Below are 21958 nucleotides of genomic sequence, written 5' to 3'. Positions count from 1 at the left end.
CAGCAGCCTTAAGGCTTCTCTAACTTACACCGAGGGGGTGCCTCTCTGGCCTCCAAAGGCTCCATAGTAATGGTTGGCTGGGCAGATCCCCAGGACAGTTGAGGAGAGTAAAGGGGAGTCTAAACCATCTTTTTTCTCCCCCAGTCCTGGCCTACTCTAAGTTCCACCCGCTGTAACAGTGCCACAGAGATCACTGCAGCTGCCAGGGATCAGGTGAAGCAGATTGCAGTCCACTCCACCCCTACCTTCTCCTGCCATAGCACTCCCTCTATGTGGGGACAGGGCTATACTACCAGCAGATTGCTTTGGTCAGGAGAATCCTCAGATGCTCCTTATGGCAGCTTTGTGGTTGCTTTGCAGTGCTAAGCAGCTGTACCTGGGACAGCTGAGAGCCTGGTTCAGGGAATAAAAAGACTGCTTGAAGCCTCCTTAGCCTGTGCCACAAGCACAGGGAAGGGGTAAGTGGGAACGGGGCCATAAGTATCTTCTGCTGATAATAAATATCTAGCAGGCTTGCATAAGTATTAATATATTAGTACATTACACTTCACCACCACAAGCTGCAGTGCTCTATGGCTGTGATTGCAGCCTCAGATTGCACCTGCATCATCCCCTATACAGGGATTTGGCCCAAGGTTCCATTTAGTCACAGATCTCCTAATCACGGTTGCCTTGTGTGTACTGCTTCTACCTGTTTTGAAGCTTATTGGGTTTTCTGTGCCTATGGAGGAAGTAGGCAGGAGATGCACTTTGGAAATTTTCAGCAGCAGGAAATGGTTGTAGCTCCATTAGCACCAGGGGACGGTATGGCCTTATACACGTCTACCCCGATATAATGCTGTCCTCGGGAGCCAAAATATCTTACTGCATTATAGGTGAAACCGTGTTATATCGAACTTGCTTTGATCCGCCGGAATGCGCAGTCCCCCCCCCCCCATCCCCCGGAGTGCTGCTTTACCACGTTATATCCGAATTTGTGTTATATCAGGGTAGAGGTGTATTCGTTTTGCCGTTAATGACAGCAGCTAAGCTAAGGGGCTGGCTCTTCATCACCCTGCATGAGGTGTAGTCATTTGCACCTGTGCAAAGGAGGTGGCGCATTTTACATTCACTTTGCATAGGTGTAAAAGACTGCACAATGTGTAGGGCAGTTGAGAACCTTGACAACAGGATAGTTCCAAAGCTAAAATACTTTCCCCCCACACCCAGAGCCTCCAAACTCAGCTTTGGTCATTTTCCTATTGTGCTTGCTTGCTTTTTAAGGATGCAGTTATTTCTGAAAGCATACTTAATCTTCTTTTATATTCCAGCCTCATTACAGCACTCCACTGGTAAGGTTCACGTTTCTACATGTAAATTTAATAGGAGGGATTTCACAAACATAAAAGAAGCCAATGCATTCCCTGAACACTGTTTCAATGTTTGTATCTGTGACTAGCTTTAAATAGTTGCATGTGTGTGCCTGTCATTCGATCCAAAAGGATGTGAAATGTTAGTATATGGCTGGCTTTCTAGTATCTGGGTTTTCAGTGCTTGAGGGTAAATTGTGCAGTTTGCCAGACCCTATCTCAGATCCCACCATCAGGCTTATGCATATTCGTGGCTCTACATTGTACTTGATTTTTGCATGAGTGCACAGGAATGCAACTCCAGAAATTATTTACTAAGTGGAATGTAATTCTTGTCGGTCTTCCTATCTTTAAAGGAGTACTATCAATATTTTAGCTCCCCTCTCCCGCCCTGCAAAAAAAGTTTGACTACTATAAAGTTCTGGAGGAAAGTCCTCCAGATTCTTATGATCTAGATTTAATCTACAACTCACTATTGAAACATTGAAGAGAAAATTTCACTCCCCAGTGCTCCAAGCCCCTAGAAGGGTGAAAAACCCATCAAACACTAAACTTTATAATCTGTGTGCATTATATAACTGTATGGAAAGGTTCAGTCCCTACATAAAGTTCCACTTTTGCTTGGCATCTCTTGTCAGTTGTCTGACAATAGGAGCATCTGCATTCAAACTTTTTTTTGTTTTAGTGTGCGCACGACAATGTGATTTTAAGGAATCCTATTAAAACCCAGACTGTGACTTGTAGAGGGTTTGATTTAGTAGGAATGCAGTTATTTCTAAAGCGATGTGTATATTCACTGGACTCTGGAAATTAAGATGGCCATGTATTCTTTCCCTTTAAATTTTTTTGGAAAATTTTAAGAAGAACTTTGCATTTGCTCTGAATGTACAATGTGTTCTTATCCCAGGAATTAACTCTAACAATGGTTAGAATCTTCACAGGATTTGTGTTTTTTTTCCAGTATTTTATTCCCATCTTTACATTCACTGTTTCTTTTCACTATCAAGTTGTGAAAAAGTTCACCATCACCTTGATCTTTGTCCTACCATTCTTGCTCTTTAACAAATATTGTTATTTTGGAATTCTCAGATTAAAATGTACATTTTCACCCAGACCCCAAGCTTACAGGTATCTTTGTGCACAGATATGTTGAGTTTGCATAACTGATAATCATCCTTAGTGAAGCCCACTTAATTCATTAATGCTCATCAAGCTGTTGTTCATCTTTCTAGAACAGGATTTCTCAGACTTTATCCCAGCTTTAGACCCACAAGTGGACTCTGATATCAACAAATAAGGAACCCTGTATTGGTTATTTAGGATTCAATAATGAATATTCAGTTCTAACCTCTGACCAAAGTCCAACCAAAAAAAAAAAAAAAAAAAAAACCACAACAACAACAACCAACAAAAGAACAGATTCCTCATTTCCTTTTTTCCATAGATCTGTGGGACCCTGCCCTGGAAGAAGCTGCCGCTAGATTAGCTCTGCAGTACGAGAAGCATGAGCCCCACAGATCACTCTGAGATCTCTAGCAACATTGTGTGGATGAGGGTGAGAAGAGGCAGATTAGGACACATTTGCTTCATGTGGGGTTCCTGCACTTTCCTGTGAAGCATCTAGTGCTGGTCACCCTCAGAGACAGGAACTGCACTAGATGGATCATGGGAATGAACCAGTCTGGCAAGTCTTACGTTCTTAAGAGCTGCAAAGCCTGATGGAAGCCCCCAGCAGCAGAATGTCTGCATGGGGAATGATTACACTGGTAGAAAATTGCCACAACCTCCTCTGTTCTGCTGGAAATCTGCCAGGGATCAGCCCCACCCAAATAAAGGCAGATGGAATGCCTTGGCAGATGGTATGGCCAAGGCAAGTGGGAAAGTGCCATGTTCCCTCAGGAGTTTCTGCAGAAAGCAATCCTTTGGGTCTCCCAGCAGACCTTAAGGATGCCTCACTCTAACTGAAAGAAGGAGAGCAGGCAGTAGGAGTGAATCTTTCCGTCAGTGCCAGTCTGGCCTAGGGAGATGCCCCTTGCACCTCTTTATGCCATTGGAATGAATGGAGCCCCAGATACAGTGGTACTGAGTATCTGCAGATTCTCTATTACCATTCCAGTAAATCACTGAATTGTGCACATTATTTATTGTTTCTCCTCTATGTGCTATTGCACAATCCTTTCTGGTCCTCTTTGGGACTCATGAGTGAATTTCAATATTCTTCATTATTTAAATGGTGCCGCTAGGAAGAGATGTTTTCCTAATTGTAGATACTCCCCAGAGTTCTACTGTGTCCCACAGTGGGTTTGAAAATGTCCTTGTTTCCTCCCCAGTCTACATCCCCTCCCCAAAGCCCTTCACACAATGGCCAGCCTTCCAGCAAACCAAATGACGCTACTGCAGAGACCAGCTGGATCACTATTAAGCCATGTGAGGCAGGACACCCTACCGACACTCTCCAAGGCACTGAGTTCACTGGCTTGCAGTGCTGCTAAACACTCTGTGCCAGAGGATCACCAATGGAAGCTGTCTCTTCCATGTTTATCATTCCTTAAGGAGTCTTTTCCTCAGCCTTTCTACTTCCACTTCAGTGTAGATTTACAGAGGGTAAGTGACTACCATGCCCTGATCTGAGAGTAATGTCAGTACAGCAGTGTACAGGAGCAGGGTGTAAATTGGGTAGCAGGTGAATGCAAGTGGGGAACATGATGTTGGTAAGGGGAATATAGAGCTCTCGAACCCCAGACAGAGACAAGCTGGACTGAAAGATGAACTGCAAAGTTACATTGAGAACTGAGCCAAGATCAACTTTATAACAACAGTAATAGGGTGTGTTAATTAGTCCTATTCACCTGGTTGAGGGGCCGGTTAGCAATTAAATAAGGATTAGCTTACCTTTCTAAAACAATTCCCTCCCTCCCTGAAATACTCTGAGCAATTGGGTTACTGACAACATGGCACAATGAATCCATCTGTGACATCATGGGCTGTGATTAGAGTTCTGTTACCCTTGGGCTGTGATTAGAGTTCTGGTACCCATGCCACCACAGATGGCTGCAATCTGGAACGTCACCAGCACAGCAGCACCTGCCAGGAGGAGAGAAATTTGAAAGTAAACTAAAAGTGGAAACAGCAGGAATATCTGGTCTTTCCTTCCCTGTTTTTTGGTAGAGGAATCCTTGGGCAGTGTGAGAACTTGTATGGGAGGATGAAAACACAATAAGCTGAAACTCTGTGCTGCAGGTTTCCCAGCTCTCAACTGAGAGGTGGAGAAGTGGAGTGAGGGAGAGAGACTGAGACAAAGTATCAGTTATGGGTTCCAGTTCTCCATTCCACATGAGCTCCACACCACTCAGCTTAAAAACAAAGGGAAAAGGATGCAATGGTGGCTTGAAGTCAACTTCAGACTTCTCGTTTTGGACCCACTGGGGTGTTTGTCTGGCATCTAGTATACATTAGAGATGCCCCAACAGGCTGTTCCAGCAGCAAAAAATAACCAGAGCATAGCAGTGTCCTGGTCATGCTGTCTCCACCTGGCCACATCCCCAGTAAATTCCCTACCTTAATGGCTTCAAATGGGAGTGATGCAAAGACATTTCATTGGCTCTGTGCTACCCAGAAACTTCATACGCTGGGGGTAACAGACCAGAGATTCGGGGTCATAGACTTAATGTCCCCTCCTCCCGCAATGGAGTGGTAGGAATCTACATGCAGGATGTCAGCCTATTTTGCTGTTGCTTTTATCTGTCAGTTCTGCAGTCTTTTAAGGAATCTTCCAGGAAAACAGGAAAGTCAGGACCTGCTATTTCCAATTTATTTTAATAAGAGAGGCTTTCTTCACACATCATAAAGGGCAATCTTTTTCTTTCCAGTCTCTCTTAAGGTAAATTAACCCTTATTTTGGTATGGAATGCCACATGCAGCCTGGTAAGTGGGGTGCATTCAGCACATAAATCTGGCCTTAACTCAGATGTCATTGTGCTGCAGTCTTTGTTTTTAATCTTTCGCGTTCTGATCACTCATTTATTTCGTTATGGATGGCTTTCTCCCACTCAGCAGTAGTTTTTGTCAAAAAATGCTGCAGACCTTAGGGGCAACTTGATTTCTTTACAATCTCAGCAGAACATTCAGTTTTAAATAGTATTGGGGGCTGGTTTTATTCTCCTCAAACTGCAATGGATTACGACAACTTTGTTCTTACTTAGTCAATTGTTTGAGACCATTACATAGGCAGGTCTCTTGGAAATCTTTTAGACCCGGTTGGTTTAATATTATTCTCCAAACATTAAAAGCCAGAAATATGACGGAGCAAAGATGGCATAGATCCAGATTGCTGAGAGCTCTCCAATCTTCGAAGCAAGCAACATCAGCTTAGTTATTGTAAAGCTATTCTTGCTGTCAGCTCCTTCATTTTTTGGTACTATCAGCTGGGAAAAATGCCACCCCAGTGGCTTAGTTTCAAGGGGCAGATTGAGTGTTTAAACCAAGATGCAGTACACCCCTGGAGAACACTTCCAGATTTTCTTGATACCTGAAAACAGGTTATTCAGTTCTTTAAAAGGTGACTGGCAAAGGAGAGCGACATTGCATAGTGTCCTTTTCCCCCTGCTTCATGATAGATAAAAAAGACTGGAAATATTGTTTTTAAATAGTTTTCTTGTATTTTTGAACCTTAGAAATATTGAGATTTACCTTCCCTGTTTTCCTAGAGGCTTCCAGAGACGATCAAGGAATTGTTGTGGAAGCACTTTCTTTTTTGAAAGGATGGCAGATATTGGTCCAATAGAAGATATTACCTTGCCCACCGTGTCTCTCTCATATCCTGGGACTGACACGGCTACAACAAAAATGCATATAAAAATATTCACTATGTCTCTTTCGTTTATTAGGGAAGGCCACAATTGCTGTTATCTGCTAATGTGGTAACTTGTCACAGACACAATGCACGGTGGCAGAATACTTCATTTTTATGGATTACATTTTGTGGTTCCTTTAACGTGTTTTTAAATATAGGTGGGTTTGCATTAAAATAAGCAATGGAGAAGATCTGCATGTTTTTTTTTGTGGTGGGGGTGTGGGATGTGGTATCTTTCACATCAAGATCACTTATTCTAATCACTAATTCTATACCATGCATCTGAAAGTCATTAGTATCTGAGGGTTATTGAAAAGCTTATGTGAAATGAGTTTGGTCTCAGCTGAGTTCCTACTGAAAAGGTTTCCACATCATAGAACTATAACTCCATTCGTCCCTGATCGGCTCTTCCACCAGATTAGTCAAGAACTGAATGAACATGGAGACTGGGCTACATTCTCTCCACTCCCCACCCTTGAGACGATCCCCAGAACAACGCTGAGCTGCATTGATGGGCCAAAGTGCGGAAGCCGGGATGCTGCTTCCCCCCGCAATATATTCAGTGGAGCGGGAACTGCAGTTTCCAGGGCTTTCACTCCAGCTCTTTTCATGGGCACTAAAGCACAGTTTTAAAAAGGAAGCCAGTAAGCATCAGGTGTAGAACAGCCATGAAAACCACGTAATGGAATCTGTGATTCTATAGAGAACATGTCCCGTCCCCCCACCCAAGAGCAAATCCCTGCCCCATTGAAGTCAATGGCAGAACTCCCCTTTGACTTCACTGGGGTCAGGATTTTACCCTAAATGATTTTTTTTTTAAAGAGAATGTAAAGTTAGTTACTAGTCAAGCTTTGTTTCAAGGGGACATGGATAAGATACAAGGCACTCTAACACAACTCTCAGTTTTTACTGAAACGTACTTTATTGCAAAATGGAATATTGGAACTCAGTAGTTTTACAATTGACACAGTTCAGCTCTTAAATATGCACATCGTGTTTCATTTTTGCAAGGGATGACATGCAGATTGGAAACCCTTACTAACACTGGTGAGCAATCAGATTATGCGTGGAATTAACAGCTCACCAATGTGAGCAAGGGATTCAAAATCTAGCCCTTATTAACTATTGTAGATTTTCCGAAGTATTTCTTCAACTAATAGACCTATTGTACAGGACCACACAATATGGAACACTTAGACACTCAAAACACAGTGCATACAACTCAAGCAGTATGCACCATATTTGTAGGTTTCCCATTTTTTGATTACCTGAGGTTTTTGTTAGCTAGCTGTAAATGATAAACATCTTGAGAACAGTGAAGCTGGATTGTGGGGTGGGGGGGAGGGAGTGGAGTTAGTGGATTGTGATCTTGAAGATACTTTTATTATTGTTTTTAACACCCTTTTCTGAAAGATGATCAAAGCACAATGTTGTGGCATGCCAAGAATCCATAGTTATCAGGCTGTGGGAAAATAACCTTCTGTTTAGTTTGTAAATGTTTCAAAGCAATTTAATTAAAGGAAAGCCACTCTCAGGAGGCATCTGTTGGCTTTTAATTTAATAGACTGTTTACTTATGGACTTCAGATGCTTTGGCTTCAAGATGCAGAGAGCACCTACTCCTGAAATATTGAATTTTGCCAGAAGTGTGTGTGTGTGTGTGGGGGGGGGAATAGTCTTACAGCACAATAGTTTGTTTTTATACATCAGTACAAATACCAGTGTTTATTTAACCCATTCCTCTTCCTATCCTGGTGTGAATCTCTGGATTCGCCACAAATAACTTCAGAAACACTCCTTAAACTTTTATATATTTGTGCTCTGCTGTTGATGTAAGTGCTGGGGGAACGTACACATTTTCAGAATGGCAAGATTGGAGATGCCCATGAAGGGTCAAAATTCTTTCAGTTCTTCTATGAAATTAAAAACAAAGGACCCAGCAATCTATCAGCCTAACAGTTATGCTTACACTGCAAAGCAGTGTGCAGGGGCCTTGTGTAAATGAGAATCATGCTCCATAAGTTTTAAAGAAATTCCACTGTCCCTTCTGAAATGCTTTGGCCGGGTACGACTCTGAAAACAAAGTATGAGGGAGAAACCTTGGTTTATTATTTTTAAAAGCTCATATTTTATTCACAGAGCAGACAGCCTTTTATTTAAAGTATTTTTTCTATTTCACACAATCATGTTAATCTTTTACTAAAAAATTACCAAGATGATGTAAAACTGAATTATACCATTAAAGCCTGATGTTTTAAAAAGCAGCACTACTGTTTCCATAGAACTTAATTTACAAGAATAAGAATTAAGGGAATCCATGTGGTCAGCAGGACTGAGTGCGTGGCTTTGGGAGACAGAAGTTTCTGCATTCAAATCTTGGTTTGGACACTGTCTCACTAGGTGCATTGGACAAGTCACTGCATATTGCTCTCTCTCTCTCTGTGTTTCCCATCTGTAAAATGGGAATAATAATACTTGCTTATTTCATAGAGGTTTTGTGAAGATCAATAGTTAATGTTTGTACAGGGCTCTGAATGTGCAAAGCACTATTTATTTATTATAAATATATTTAAGTGCTAATTATGATTATGTTTTAAAACTTCACAAAGTTGAAATGCATTGTGGGCAATCCTCACAGTGCACTCCTGTAGTTTGTCTCTTTTCAGAGAGCTCTCTAAAAGAGCACTGTGTACTTAAGAGTTGCATCACTTATAGTTTAGCTCTATACTGTTAATGTCAATTTTACTGAACATGACACTGGTTAAAAAAATCTTAGTCTCACAGAGAAGTAGCTCACATATTTAACTAAAACAATTTTAAAAAGATCTATCTTTGAGGATAGGCAAGTTATGCAGAAATTACTGCTTGCTGTTTCTTGCCTTTCAAGCTTCACTGTGAGAAGACTTGTAAGAAAAAGTCCTTTCTATTTTAAAAAATGTACATAGGTTGCTGTGATACAGGGCGTATAAGTAAGCAAAGTTTACTGTAAACATTATACATCTTTCCTAGGGCTTCAATTCAGTAAAACACTTATACACATTTAAATTCTTCCCTGTTTAGGACAGCATGCATTCAACATTCAGACTGTGTGGCAGTCCTGTGGGTCATGCTTAAGTGCTGTCCAGAACAGAAACCTATATGGGCAACATTCTCCAGTGCCCATTAGGCATACTGGACTGATTCTCTTGACACTTCAGTCAAACCCCAGGAAGTTGTCTCTTTGTAAACAGTGATTGGCCCCTGCACAATAAAGTCAATTATTCAATTATCTATCCCTCATAATTCTCTGAACAATATTTTACAATAAATACAAAAGCAGCTTAAGTCAACCCCCTTTTCACCCTCTTTCCCGCCCGATCCCCATTTTTCTTTGGTCCTGTACATTTTGTTGAACACTCAATGCGAATGGCTGAAAACGTGTACATGTTACATTGTGAGAAGAGTTTCCCAGTTTTCATAGCATTGGAGTATCCTCTCATAGCTGATCCACAGCAAATGGATCTTTCTTTTCTGAAGCAGACAGTCCTTAGATGTTCTGTGAAGAGTGGGCTTCGTATTTCTTAAAACTAGAGTTACGAAAAGAATCCCTGAAATGAAATAAATTCATAAATAAAACATGGGATTGCCAATCACACAATGGGATATTTTAATACCTGATAGACATATTTGACTCTTTTTCCTTGACGCAAATAAGTGGTGCTGGAAAGAACAACATATGAATAAGTATAAAGCATCCCACAGTTTATATATCTGGATCCTGGGTTTGCAACATGCAGTCCTGAAGTGAAATGATCACACTTATTTCATGATGAATAAACACCAGATGCTGGAATATATATATATAGTTTTCTCATGTACCTTGGGAAACGCCACAGGCTTCAAGTAATGAGGAGCTGGCAGGACATTTAATTACCTGTGTCTAAACGGATTCTTATATTAGTGTAAAAATTCTATCCATCCTTTGCCTTGTGGTACAGCAGCTTGAGCAGCACAATTAATACTTTATTCTATTTAATTTTGGGGCTATACCTCAGAAGCAGAGGGAAGAACTGTCTCACATCTCACAAATAAAGAGGCACTCTTTTTGTTAGCATACAAACGGCATCCATTGCCCTAGTTGTACCTTGTTGTACTGTGGACTTTCACTATAGGTTTATACAGCTCTGGGATTTTCCTCTCAATCATCGGCCTAAGGTTCTCTTTCAGCTTGTTATAGTTCTTTTTGAGTTCCAGCTGATACTCCCGCTGATCTGCAGTAATAAGGCGCTTGTTTTTCTCCACTGCTTCACCACATCTGTTCTCAAAATAAAGATTAAAAAACACATTGGTTAATGCCGATAAACACTTTAAAATTGTATTATGGTGAGTTTGTGTTAGATAAAGCAAGATTTCAGCCTGTCAGATTATTTGCTGCCAGACTCATACAGTCCTCTGGTTATGAGTTTACCATTTATTAGATATTAAAAATACATGAAGGAAATAAACACATTTCAATGACCATTGTGACACCAGATTACATTTGTACTGGAGTAAATGGACGCATCTCCATTGTAAGTGAAGTTGCACTTATACGTAACTCGCATCTCAATGTGCATGCACACACGACTAAATGGTTAAACATTTGACTATGTGAGCATGCAGAATAAGATTTATATGCATATCGGGCAGTACAATCTCAAAGCAAGCATGCACATCTGCATTTGGAATTCTTGTTTTCTGGGAAATTTCAACTTTTCATTCTGATTTGGGCTGAAAGGGGGGGAGGGATAGCTCAGTGGTTTGAGCATTGGCCTGCTAAACCCAGGGTTGTGAGTTCAATCCTTGAGGGGGCCATTTAGGGATGGGACAAATATCTGTCTGGGGATTGGTCCTGCTTTGAGCAGGAGGTTGGACTAGATGACCTCCTGAGGTCCCTTCCAACCCAGATATTCTATGAAAATGTTGGAATTTTCCACTGAATGGAAATTCTGAGTTTCAATTGACTAATACATCTATATGTAGGCACAGGAACTATGGGTGTGGTGGGTTCTGCAGCATCCCCAGGTTTTACACAGGGCTCCACTCCCGTCCCCACATGCGGGGTCCCTGCTGCCAACCCTGCACCCAGAGCTCTGCACGTAGCCTCAGCCCCCTTATCCGTGTCCCCACCTCCCAGAGCCACAGCCCTGCAGGGGGCACAGGTAAGGGGTGGGGGCACAGCATCCTCACTCTAAAAAGTGTTCCAGCACCACTGCCTACATATGGTTTGAAAATCTAGCTCCTGATGTTTACTGCATTGATTTGTATTATGAATGACATTAACATGGCTACAGTTCCACGCTCCAGCTTCAACAGATCTTCAAGTAGTTTTCCTTTCACTCACCTCATTATAAATTCTTTGAAGCATAATCTCAGCTTGTTGTGATGTCGGTAAAGTTTTGGGTCTGCTGGAATTTCCGCCAGGAACACCTGGGCTACCTCTAGTGGTCCCTTATAGGAATAACACAGTATAATATTACAAAGAACATATTTCCTGCATTAACTGAAAAGGAAGCACACAACTGATTTATTTGGTTAGAGTGTGTTTGGTTTTTTGTCAGTGCTGGAGTGAGAAAAAAAATTGTATGTTGACATTGTAGCAGGAAGCTGCCCTTTTAAGGGTTTTCCCTGACTGTGTTGCATTAACCACTGCTTCTTTGCCTCTCTTTCTTTTCTTTGCCAATCAAAGGTTAGGCCAACATATTCTGTTCTGTTCTACTTTTATCCATCATCCCCTATTGCCATTGATTCCTCTATGAAAAGAAAATGGATTATCTCCATCTGGAAAGGAGTGAGCAGGGACTTTCCTACTGCCAAACTATTTTACATGGAAGATGCACAGCCACTAAAGTGACGGGTGGCAATACAAAACTCCTAGCATAGACAGTTAAGAACATGAAAAGAATGTTTTTTCCACAGTACAAAACAGCACGTTCCTATAAGGAGTTCAATCTGGTGGCGGTTTTGGTGGAAGAAAAATCGGTAGGAAATGAAGGGAGTAGGGTCTAATTATCAGGGGTAATCAATTATTTTTTATCAAGATCAAAATTTCTTGGTCAAGGTATAGTCAAGGTCCAGACTCCAGAGAAAATAATACAAAAATAATAACAATAATGCTAATAATTAGTAAATAAAAAGATGTTATGGTCCATTCAAAGCGTTTGGCGGTCCAGATTTGGCCCGCAGTCCACCTATTGACTACCTTGGATTAGGGGAACCAAGCTCTGCTGAGGCATCATTAGGGCCTTGCTTTTTTCCTCTTAGTTTGTCTTCATAGTATTTGGTTTTTGTTAAAGAGTGTGTGTTGTAATAAACTTCAGTTGAGTGTTGTGGGGTTTTTTTTGGTACTTTCTTATATGCTAAGAGTTCTGGGATTCTGGTGGCCCCCCCAGCAGAGAGATTTACTCCTTGAGTATTCCCTTAAATGACTGAAGTTGATGGGATGGTTAGTGGTCTTGTGAAGGAAAAATCTCTCTAAAGATGAGTCAATTCAGTATGAGTAACTGCTTAGAGGTTCAAATGCATATCCATACGTTAGCAGCACTCTCTGAATCCACTGTAACTGCAAACTTGGGCTGTAAATGTAATGGGAACAGGCTGGTGTGAGAGATCCAATATTTCTTGCTTCCAGTTGGGGTAAAAAATCCCTGTCTTTTAACATTTTAACAGTTCCGTTTCTGGTCAGAACAAGGAAATGCAAAGATTTACAAAAATAAATCATGGCAGGTAAAAAGTTATCCTGATTGTTCTGAACTTCAGAAAAAAAGTTTTCCCATCCCTAGTGGTTAGTCCACAAAGATGAGCCACAATGGGCAGTGTTCAAAGGGTTATCTGCAAGTAATCAGTCTGATTGGAAGTACTCTCACCAATGCAAGACAAAACGAGGTAGAAGAAAGCACACTGGGGAAAAAAGAAACATGCCAAAGGCTGTGCAGAAGACACATTATTTTGCTGAGCTTGACCTTTACCTGATTTACTGTGGCTCCAACAGAACCCTGCAGCACCATCTGGAGCATTTTGGCATCTGGTGGCTCCTGGTTGGTTGCAACAGCCAATTCTAGTGTCTTCTTCTGCATGTCTTCAATAGCAACTTCAATTGGGGTTAAAATGAACTAATACAACGCAAGGATAGATGCATTATTATCTGAGTAATACTTGTATTACAGTTGGTGCAGGTATTGCAGGTGAGTGAAGCTGTTTTTGTGCTGGGTCACAGCCAGGGTGGTCAAAACCAGGACAGGGCCAGATTAACCTTTTGTGGACCCAGCATCAAACATATTTGTGGGCCCCCATGTAGTTTTTATGGGCCCCTTCAGAGTGTGGGCCCGGTGTGACGGTGCCATTGGTGCCATAGAAAATGTGCTACTGCCGGGATAGGGATGAAAACATTTATTCAAAAACAAAATAAGATATTTGAAGCCACACTTGATTGTGACCTTCACTCAGGCCATGGAGAACAAATTGGGATAACATCAATGTACCTGGAATACCCCTGATTTGGTTTGTGTGGGAGGGGGCTGCTTGTTAGTTTTATCCTTTTTGTCTAAACACTCAGGACCTGGGGCCTGAACACAAGTGCTTAATTAGCACACTTATGAGCCATATTAAGCCCAAATGTAGCAGTCAGTGGTGTTGCACCTGCATCTCCCCACTACCACCCAAAGTGATGTTTCGTAAATACATTTTTTGAAAGCAGCGTTTTCTACTTTGGCACAATAATGTTTACAAAACCTTTTTAAAAGTTAGTTTCTTTACCCCATTTCTCCCTTTGCCTCACCACCCCTCATGACTGCAAGTGAACCAGTAAAGTTACTGGGGAGGAGTGTGGGGAGGAAAATTGCTGGTGCCCATCTGTTGCAGGGAGAAAGGGCCACTAAGAGACACACACACACTTTACCACAAAGGCTACCACAATCCAGCCTCAAGACCCCAACCTTCACACCTGGGCTCTCCCCATGTCCCTCCTACTATCCCCACCCCACAAAACTAACCCCCACCTTCACACAAAGGCTCTCCTGAATCTCCCTGCCACTGGCCACCCCTCCATTTTCACCCTAGGGCTGTCACCTCCCTCCCTTCTCCTGCCCCCCCGCACACAGAGCCAACCCCCACCTTCAACCCAGGCTCTCCCATCCCTCCAATATCACTCAAACCAGACAAATTTAACCTCCTGTAAACTCTGAGTCAAATCCATACACCAGTAAAGTCAATGGAAAGACATCAGGGGGCTTTGGATCAAGTCCTATATCTGAATTTAGTTTGATTCTAGGTTATTGGCTTCCTGGCTAACATGGTCACTGTGCTTCCTACTTTTACAAAGCTGCTATCCTCTCATTCCTGTCACACCTCTTCTGCCATTATCCTTACAATTGGAATGCTATGTGGAACACCCATCTCCCCAATGCTCCAGAAGCCTGCAGGAGCATGCATTCATGCATCCGTTGACCTAATCTATGGCATTTCTATAGTGCTGGTCAGTGTACAATTTAACAGAAATGTAAACTTTCCTCACCCAGCACAGAGCTTGAAATCATCCCCTTCCAACAACACCCTCAATCCCTATCTACTGGCTGAGCTCCATACTCAAATTGACAGCTCTCACAAAGATGTCCATTACCTCTTCCTTTTGAATGACATTGATTCTGGTTTTGACATAGGGGAAAGCATGCATTGTGGTCAGGATAGTATTCCTCTTGTACTGTTCACGCAGATCACCCCTGGGGCGTCCATCCAGGGTGAAAGGGGTGGTGTACATGAAACGCCGGAGGCTGAAGTTCTTCTCAAAGTAGGTCACCCTGTCTTTCATCTCATACTCATCAAAATAGGGCTCCACAAATGTAATTTGTATGTAGGCCTGGAGGAGGGGGAAGGAAGAATCTTTGTTTTAGTGCCAAGACAAATGACTATGAAATAAATGGAATGCATGAAATATCTCACAGCTCACAGTGAGATGGCATGTGCTAGAAGAGCACACAGGCTGTGTTTTGTTTATTATTAATTTGCTATCACACACAGCAGGACCTCTCTGATTCTACCACAGCTGCAATGACCTCATGTTGTTCAGAACCTACTCAGAGGCCTCAGTGTTCTGTATCTCCACTTTCCTTTCCCCCACTTTGCATCTGTACCACTCCCCTTGAAGTAATTTGTTATTGACCTCAGTGGGGCAGGACTGGACTACCTAGGAGCTGAATATACACTTGTGAAACCCTGCTGACTTAAATTAAGTTGCAATGGTGTGAGAGGAGAATTTGGCCCATTATGGGTTTAACCATTTGATTGAAGCATACCAAAGAAAACTAACATGTTGCCTCTAGGCAGTGACTATGTTTTCCAATCAAGACTGCCCAGTGACTTTATTTTGGTGTTGGGGCAGGGGAGAAGTACTAAAGAAACCAAAATTCAGAACAGATAACACAAGTCTTATTTTTTCACTCATGTACCTTTTTTAATGTCAGCTCAATATAAACTAAGGAAAACAAGCATAGAAAGAAGAGAAAAAAAGAAAAGTGGAAACCACAAATATTAAACAAAAATGTAAAGTGAGGATAGACATAGTTTTCCACTAAGCCCTGGAAAGTGATCAGGATTTCCTATCACCATAATATGCTTACTCTGAACTCCACACTGGCTGCAGATCCAACTTCAGTGTCTTAGTCTTTATAGGTTTCAGAGTAGCAGCCATGTTAGTCTGTATCCGCAAAAAGAACAGGAGTACTTGTGGCACCTTAGAGACTAACAAATTTATTTGAGCATAAGCTTTAGTAATAAATTTGTTAGTCTCTAAGGTGCCACAAGTACTCCTGTTTTTTTTTTTAGTCTTTATAGTGATAAATAGAAAAGGATCTGGCTGTCTCAGAGACTGCCTCTCACTCCAAGCTCAAGTCTTGTCTATGTATCTTAGGTACTTATCTGACTCCCATCACTGTACTATCTGAGCACCTAACAATCTTTAATGTATTTATCAACACCACACTCCATGTAATGCTATCATCCCCATGGTACAGATAGGGAATTGAGGCACCATGAAGCTAAGTGACTTTCCACAGTCACCTAGGAAGTCTGTGGTACAGCAGGGACTTGAATCCAGATCTCCAAAGTCCTAGGCTAGTGCTCCTAGCTATTGGACCATCCTTCCTGTCCTCTTGTGATGACTCTTTGTACTGCATTCTGAAGTCTATTAGTCTGCTCCCAGTAGCTCTTATGTAGCACTGTCCATCTAGAGCTCACAAGTGCTAGTGCCTTTTATATTTGGAGAAATTGAAGAACCGAAGGGTGAAGTGACTTGCCCAGAGTCACACAGCAGGTCAGCTGTAGAGCAAGGAGGGACAGAGATCAGGGTGTCTGATTTACAGTCCAGTGCCCTATTCACTGGACCACGTTGCCTCCCCAGTTTGTTTTATAATGACAGCCTTGGACATCAAATACTGACACACACACATCTCAGCTTTACTTGTATGAGTCAGCATTAAGGTCTCACAGGCAACTCCGCGCTCGCCTTTTTTTCAATCACTCAGTGCTCAGTTCTGTTCGAAGGACACGAATAGCTGGGCTAATACCTCCGTACCTTATTGGGATGCAGCTTGCTTCTGTCTACAGGAGTGGAGTCTTTAATCACCTCCACAGCATCCTCCCCAAAGCACTGACCATAAAACCCCTGAAAAGGAAAAAATAATTATTCAGGGGTGATTTTACCCATCTGTAATACAATGCAAGTCATCTGTGCTGCTCTGATCAAGACCAGGAGTTGTGATAAGTTCTGGATATAATGCAACAAGTATGCTACTGTAAGGGTTAAAGTCTGCAGAGGCCTAGACACCTTACTGATGAAGTCCCAACACTGAATTGTTAAGTAGGGTATGTCTACACTTACAGAGTTTTTGCGCTGTAAGTTTCACCGGTGATAGGGAACCGGTGAAAGTAAAGCGCTGGTTTGTGTACTCACTCAATTTCTCAGGCGTCAGAGAGTGTTTACACTAGCAGCACTTCCATCGAGAATGAGAGCAGCGCTGTAAGGCAGCTATCCCACAGTGCAGCTCTCTCGATAGGTCTTGTGGGAAGGGGGAGATGAGCGGAAAGCATTCTGGGTCCCTGCTCAGTGCCCCGTGGTGCCCTGCTTCATGTCTCAGGAGCCCCATTACTTCCTGGTTTCTTCCATGGCATTTTTAAAAAAACCTTCTGCTGTCTGGCTGCTTTCCCCACCACATCTACAAAGAAAGGGAGCTTCAAACTTCCCAGGGCTTACAAGGGGAGGGGCAGACGTCCGTGCATCAGAGCAGCGGAGATGCTGGCCAGAGTGGCCACTTTTGGAACTGTGGGATATCCTCCGGAAGCCAAAAGGTGTTTACACTGCTTGAACGTGTCTTCACTTTCACAGCAATGCAAAAAGAACAGCGGTAAGAGCTGTATGCCTCTCATGAAGGTGGTTTTCTTTTTTCCATGAAACTTCTGAGTTTCACCACAAAAAGTCATTAACAAGTGTAGACGCTCCTGCGGTTTTAGGAGAAAAAAGGGACTTTTTGCACTTTAAATGGTAAGTGTAGACATACCGTAAAAGGCAGAGTGCCAGCAAAGGAGGGGAAAAAAGCGAAGAATCTGTCATTGCTTCCCTAAGCAAAAGTTCAAAAGGATTCAAAACAAAACTCGCATCCCCTCAGGTTAAGTCCCTGAATTCCTTATACAGGGAGGGACGTCAACCACCTCAAGACATGAGACCACAGGGTAATGAAAACTCTTAACATTGTGTCATCCTGCTGTTAAAGGGGCTGCAATCCAAGGTATCAGATACACAGACACAATGATCTGAAATATAAATCAACTTGATTGACTTTTGTACATTACCACCACCTACAGCTGCTGTGCTGTGACTTCTTTATTCACCCTACTATTTTCTTAGAAAGCATAACACAAAGCAGGAAGTTATACAACTATGATCTCTTTACCTCGAGTCTGTGAGAAATCTCAGGAAGTTTAGTAATTGCAGGCTCTTTATAAACAAATTCCTGTTCATCTAAGTCCCCAAATTTGGATCCATAGAAACCAACACGGAAGTAAGTTCCAAACATTCGCTTTTGACCCTGATTGATAAAGGGGAAAAAAATTACATTTAGCTTTTCTTCCCTTAAATATAATCCAATGTTGATGCCTTATTCATCTGATTTATACATGAGGAACCCCATGCACCTTATGTTTGTCCAGATTTCAGAGCAAAATATGACCCTATGTAATATCACGTTGTTTAACATAGCACAGTTCAATTTCCTATTAGAAAAAAAACCCCTATAAAAGTTAAAAGGGGCACTGTTGATTCAAATTTGGCTCAAAATTTAGGTTTTGTATCAACTCACTTTTGCAAATCTAAAACAAAAGAAATGTTTCTTTTAAAAAAAATTCCAGTGGAAACATTTTAAAAACAAACATTAATCAACATTCAAGTATTTGCAACTCACAAAACTTTGTAGTATTGTAAAAGTCCACCAGAACTTGAAAGTGACTAGAAACTAAACTGACTGATCTATTTTCATTGTCCAAACCAAGAGAAATACAGAAACAGTATGAATACTGAAAAGTAAATTAAGTTTTACAATTCTTCTGTTTTTGTAATCTACGGTACTAGTAACACTGGCAAGAAAATTGTTTTTCTTTTTGAATGTGTGTGGCCAAATGTAATCATGCCTGCTTTCACCTGGTCTAAATTTTATTTGTGATTTTTTTTTTAACTCTGTGTCCCTTTAAAATATTTTGAATGTTCTATTAATCTCTTTTTATACATGTTGTTTATAATCCTCTCCCATCTCTTCATGTTTCTATGAGTCATTATGATTCTCTTCAGTGTAGACTATCCATAACAGGCAAGATCTAAATTACAACAACATGTAGTCCAAAACAGATGGAAACTCTGATTAGAGGAAGGAAGTGCTCCTGTTTGGTTGTATGGTCTTGTCTTCATCATCCCATAAGCAAACACTGCAGCGCAGCAACACACAACTTGCTCATAGAGAACCAGCAGCAGCAGGTACCTTGTTAATAATGCTGTCGAAGGCTTTTTGAAGCTTGCTGTGAGTAGAGGTAAGCTTCCTGAAGTCTCGATGTGCTTCCAGTATGGGGATGACAATTTTGTAGACCTCGTTCACAGTTTCGTACAATCCCCCCTTGTAAGAGGGAATTAAAAAAAGGAAAGAAATTGAGTTTTCATACATTATATGAAGAGATTGAATCCTCACTACAGGCATTGTAGGACAAGTTATTTTATAAGCTCATTTTTCTGATATGATGCCTGTTTTACCTTTTAAAATAAATCAGTAAAGTGATTATGAGCCTATGGGAGTATAATTATATTACCATGTATTAATTTAGTAAAATGTCTTATCAAACATCTACAAAGCTCCTTAGTGATGTATACATGTGCTGAGTTGGATGGAGTTTAACTACATGACTCCCTTTAAAGTAAATGAGAATTGTGAGGCTAAACTCTGGCTGTGCTCTATATGAAAGCATATGGGTAACTCTTAGGGTCTACAGTCTATGCAGTAATATGAAGCTCTTTTTCAAATTTACTATATCAGGGTAATACCCAGAGGGTTCAGTTCACTCCTGGTGCAAAGTAAATTGCAAGCTCCAAGCAGTGATCAATCTGTCTGCAGCTGGAGCACAGCAATCCCCCCTCCAGAAGTGGTCATGGCCAGCCCAGGAACCAATACTGATGGGGATCCTACAGGAGCCTTGGCAGAATGTTAAACTTGCCAATCCCCAGGGATAAGTCCCCACCCCACGCATCTACCCCTGAGGGCACAAGAAGTGAAAACTGCACTCCCTTACACTTACAGGTGTGAGTCTGACCCAATGGCCAAAATCATCCCTGGGGTAACTCCATTATCTTCAGCGCAGTCATACAGGGATAAATTTGGCCCGCCGTGTCTATTCACTCACCGTGCTGAAGAGCTCTGCAGCTTGTTCCAGCAGCCCCACCAGGCCACTCTCAGAGAAATACCTCCCAGAACATATCCCATCCTCATCTGGAGACAAAATATCATCCGAAACAGCAGATTCCTCCAGCACATTGGAGGAAATATTCTGAAATAGATCACAACAGAGACCCTCATAGGGCTTGGAAACCAAAACCAACAGACTATCACAGAGGCACACCCTGCAACAGAGATTCTTCACTGACAAGAGCCTTAACACAACAGAAATAAAACAACAGAAGTCCCGCTGCTGGATACAAGGCTACCTTCCATCAAGAAGCTCTTACCACGTCATAAACCCCAGCACTAGAGATCAAGGGGCCTGTCACCAGAATCCTGACTTGTCCCTACCACCTCAGTATTTTGAAAAAAAAACTCCCCACCAGTCCCAAAATTCCCTCTGCAGGCAAGAGACTTCCAGGCAGCTGCATTTCAGTGAGGGGGGCTAAAGGTTTCCATGGTGTCGTGCTCATTTTCACTCTAACAACTCTTCCCCCTTGTCAACTGAGCATAATTGCCTTCTCCATAAATCCTTCCAAGCTTAAATTTTCCATGCTTCATATCAGCCCAAAGTTTGCTAAATGGGTTTTGACTCCACTTATGCAAGTGTGGAAAAGTGCAATGCATAGGATGTTGCTTTAGAAACCATAATATTTGAATTCTTTTTTTACTTATACGTGTTTGATTTCTCAATCTCAGTGCTCCTTAATGGTATTTTACTGCAGGTAATATATTAGAGCCTGATCCTGAAAGTAAGTTTCCCACTGAAGTCAATTTCTTAAGGGAACATGTACTGAATAAAGCCTGCAGGATCAGGCATTTACGTTTTTTAGGCCACTTAGTAAAGTCTGGAAAATGCTTTGGCATCCATTTGAATGAAAAGCAACATATAAATGCAAAATCATCATAACATTAGCATTGTTAAATTATATGTAAATACACATAAACATAAAGACACCCCAGCATCAGTAGCTTTCAATAGCTGCAACAATTTCTAGTTTTTGATTTGTTTTTAATTGGAAAAAAAAAGGTAAACTGAGATCATGTGGTCTCATGTTTTAACAGAAAGTGACATTTGAACTCCGTCTCAGTGAGGAGAAATGCCAGCTAGCTGGGAATTTGATTTCGGAAAGGCCTTATTTTATAAAATGCCAGACACCAAGTGCCAGTACTATTGATCTGACTTAAAGTTCTGATAGCCCACATCAGTCACTGCATGGGGATACTCATCTCCACTGCAGCTTTATGGGCACATTTTCATAGAGTCTGAGGTCAGAAGGGACCACTGTGATCATCTCATCTGTGATCATTTTTCCTTCTCTGTGCGAGAAATTCACTCTGTGCAGAGCACCCATACAAGGCCTGTGTGTAACGTTAGTCCCATTTAAACCCTAACAGGGAGTCCAAAGAACAGAGTGGCTGAAATGGGACTTTAGTGACACACAGAGCCTATGCTTTCCTTAGCACAAAGGGGAACTTCACTCGATATTATTCATATCAAACATTCATCAACACTAGAATTTGTTTAATTCTTGTACACATTTATTTAAACTGCCAGGATTAAAAAATAATGGGAATTTGGAAGATATGGCTAAACTTTTTTCAGCACTTTGCACTTCGTTATTAATTAATTTATATCAGGAGAGTCTTTAGAGGCCTCAATCGAGGTTCAGGGCCTCACTGTACTAGCCACACAAAGCAAAAAGCCAATCCCTTAGCTAAAGAGTTTACAATCTAGCTAACAAATGTACTGCACTTTTCATCCCAGTATCCCAA

General features: G+C 41.6%; 1 protein-coding gene across 3 annotated transcripts in view; it reads right to left on the bottom strand.

The window, feature by feature from the left end:
- Nucleotides 1-7100: 7100 nt before the first annotated feature.
- The window catches only part of DOCK8 (dedicator of cytokinesis 8), a 127468-nt gene continuing 112610 nt past the window's right edge, over nucleotides 7101-21958 (bottom strand). For all 3 annotated transcript variants that reach the window (XM_054032720.1, XM_054032721.1, XM_054032722.1), the window contains 9 exons: nucleotides 20148-20291; nucleotides 19238-19369; nucleotides 18161-18295; nucleotides 16786-16875; nucleotides 14836-15072; nucleotides 13187-13330; nucleotides 11563-11669; nucleotides 10324-10494; nucleotides 7101-9787 (listed from right to left, as the gene is read on the bottom strand). In XM_054032720.1, coding sequence (XP_053888695.1) covers nucleotides 9727-9787; nucleotides 10324-10494; nucleotides 11563-11669; nucleotides 13187-13330; nucleotides 14836-15072; nucleotides 16786-16875; nucleotides 18161-18295; nucleotides 19238-19369; nucleotides 20148-20291 — 1221 coding nt within the window. In that variant the 3' untranslated portion in view covers nucleotides 7101-9726. The remainder of the gene's footprint in view (nucleotides 9788-10323; nucleotides 10495-11562; nucleotides 11670-13186; nucleotides 13331-14835; nucleotides 15073-16785; nucleotides 16876-18160; nucleotides 18296-19237; nucleotides 19370-20147; nucleotides 20292-21958) is intronic.

This window comes from Malaclemys terrapin, chromosome 6, assembly GCF_027887155.1.
Source record: "Malaclemys terrapin pileata isolate rMalTer1 chromosome 6, rMalTer1.hap1, whole genome shotgun sequence".
In the NCBI taxonomy this organism is placed as follows: Eukaryota; Metazoa; Chordata; order Testudines; family Emydidae; genus Malaclemys; species Malaclemys terrapin.
Note: the sequence above shows the minus strand (reverse complement) of the source record. Positions and strands in the feature narration are given on the sequence as shown.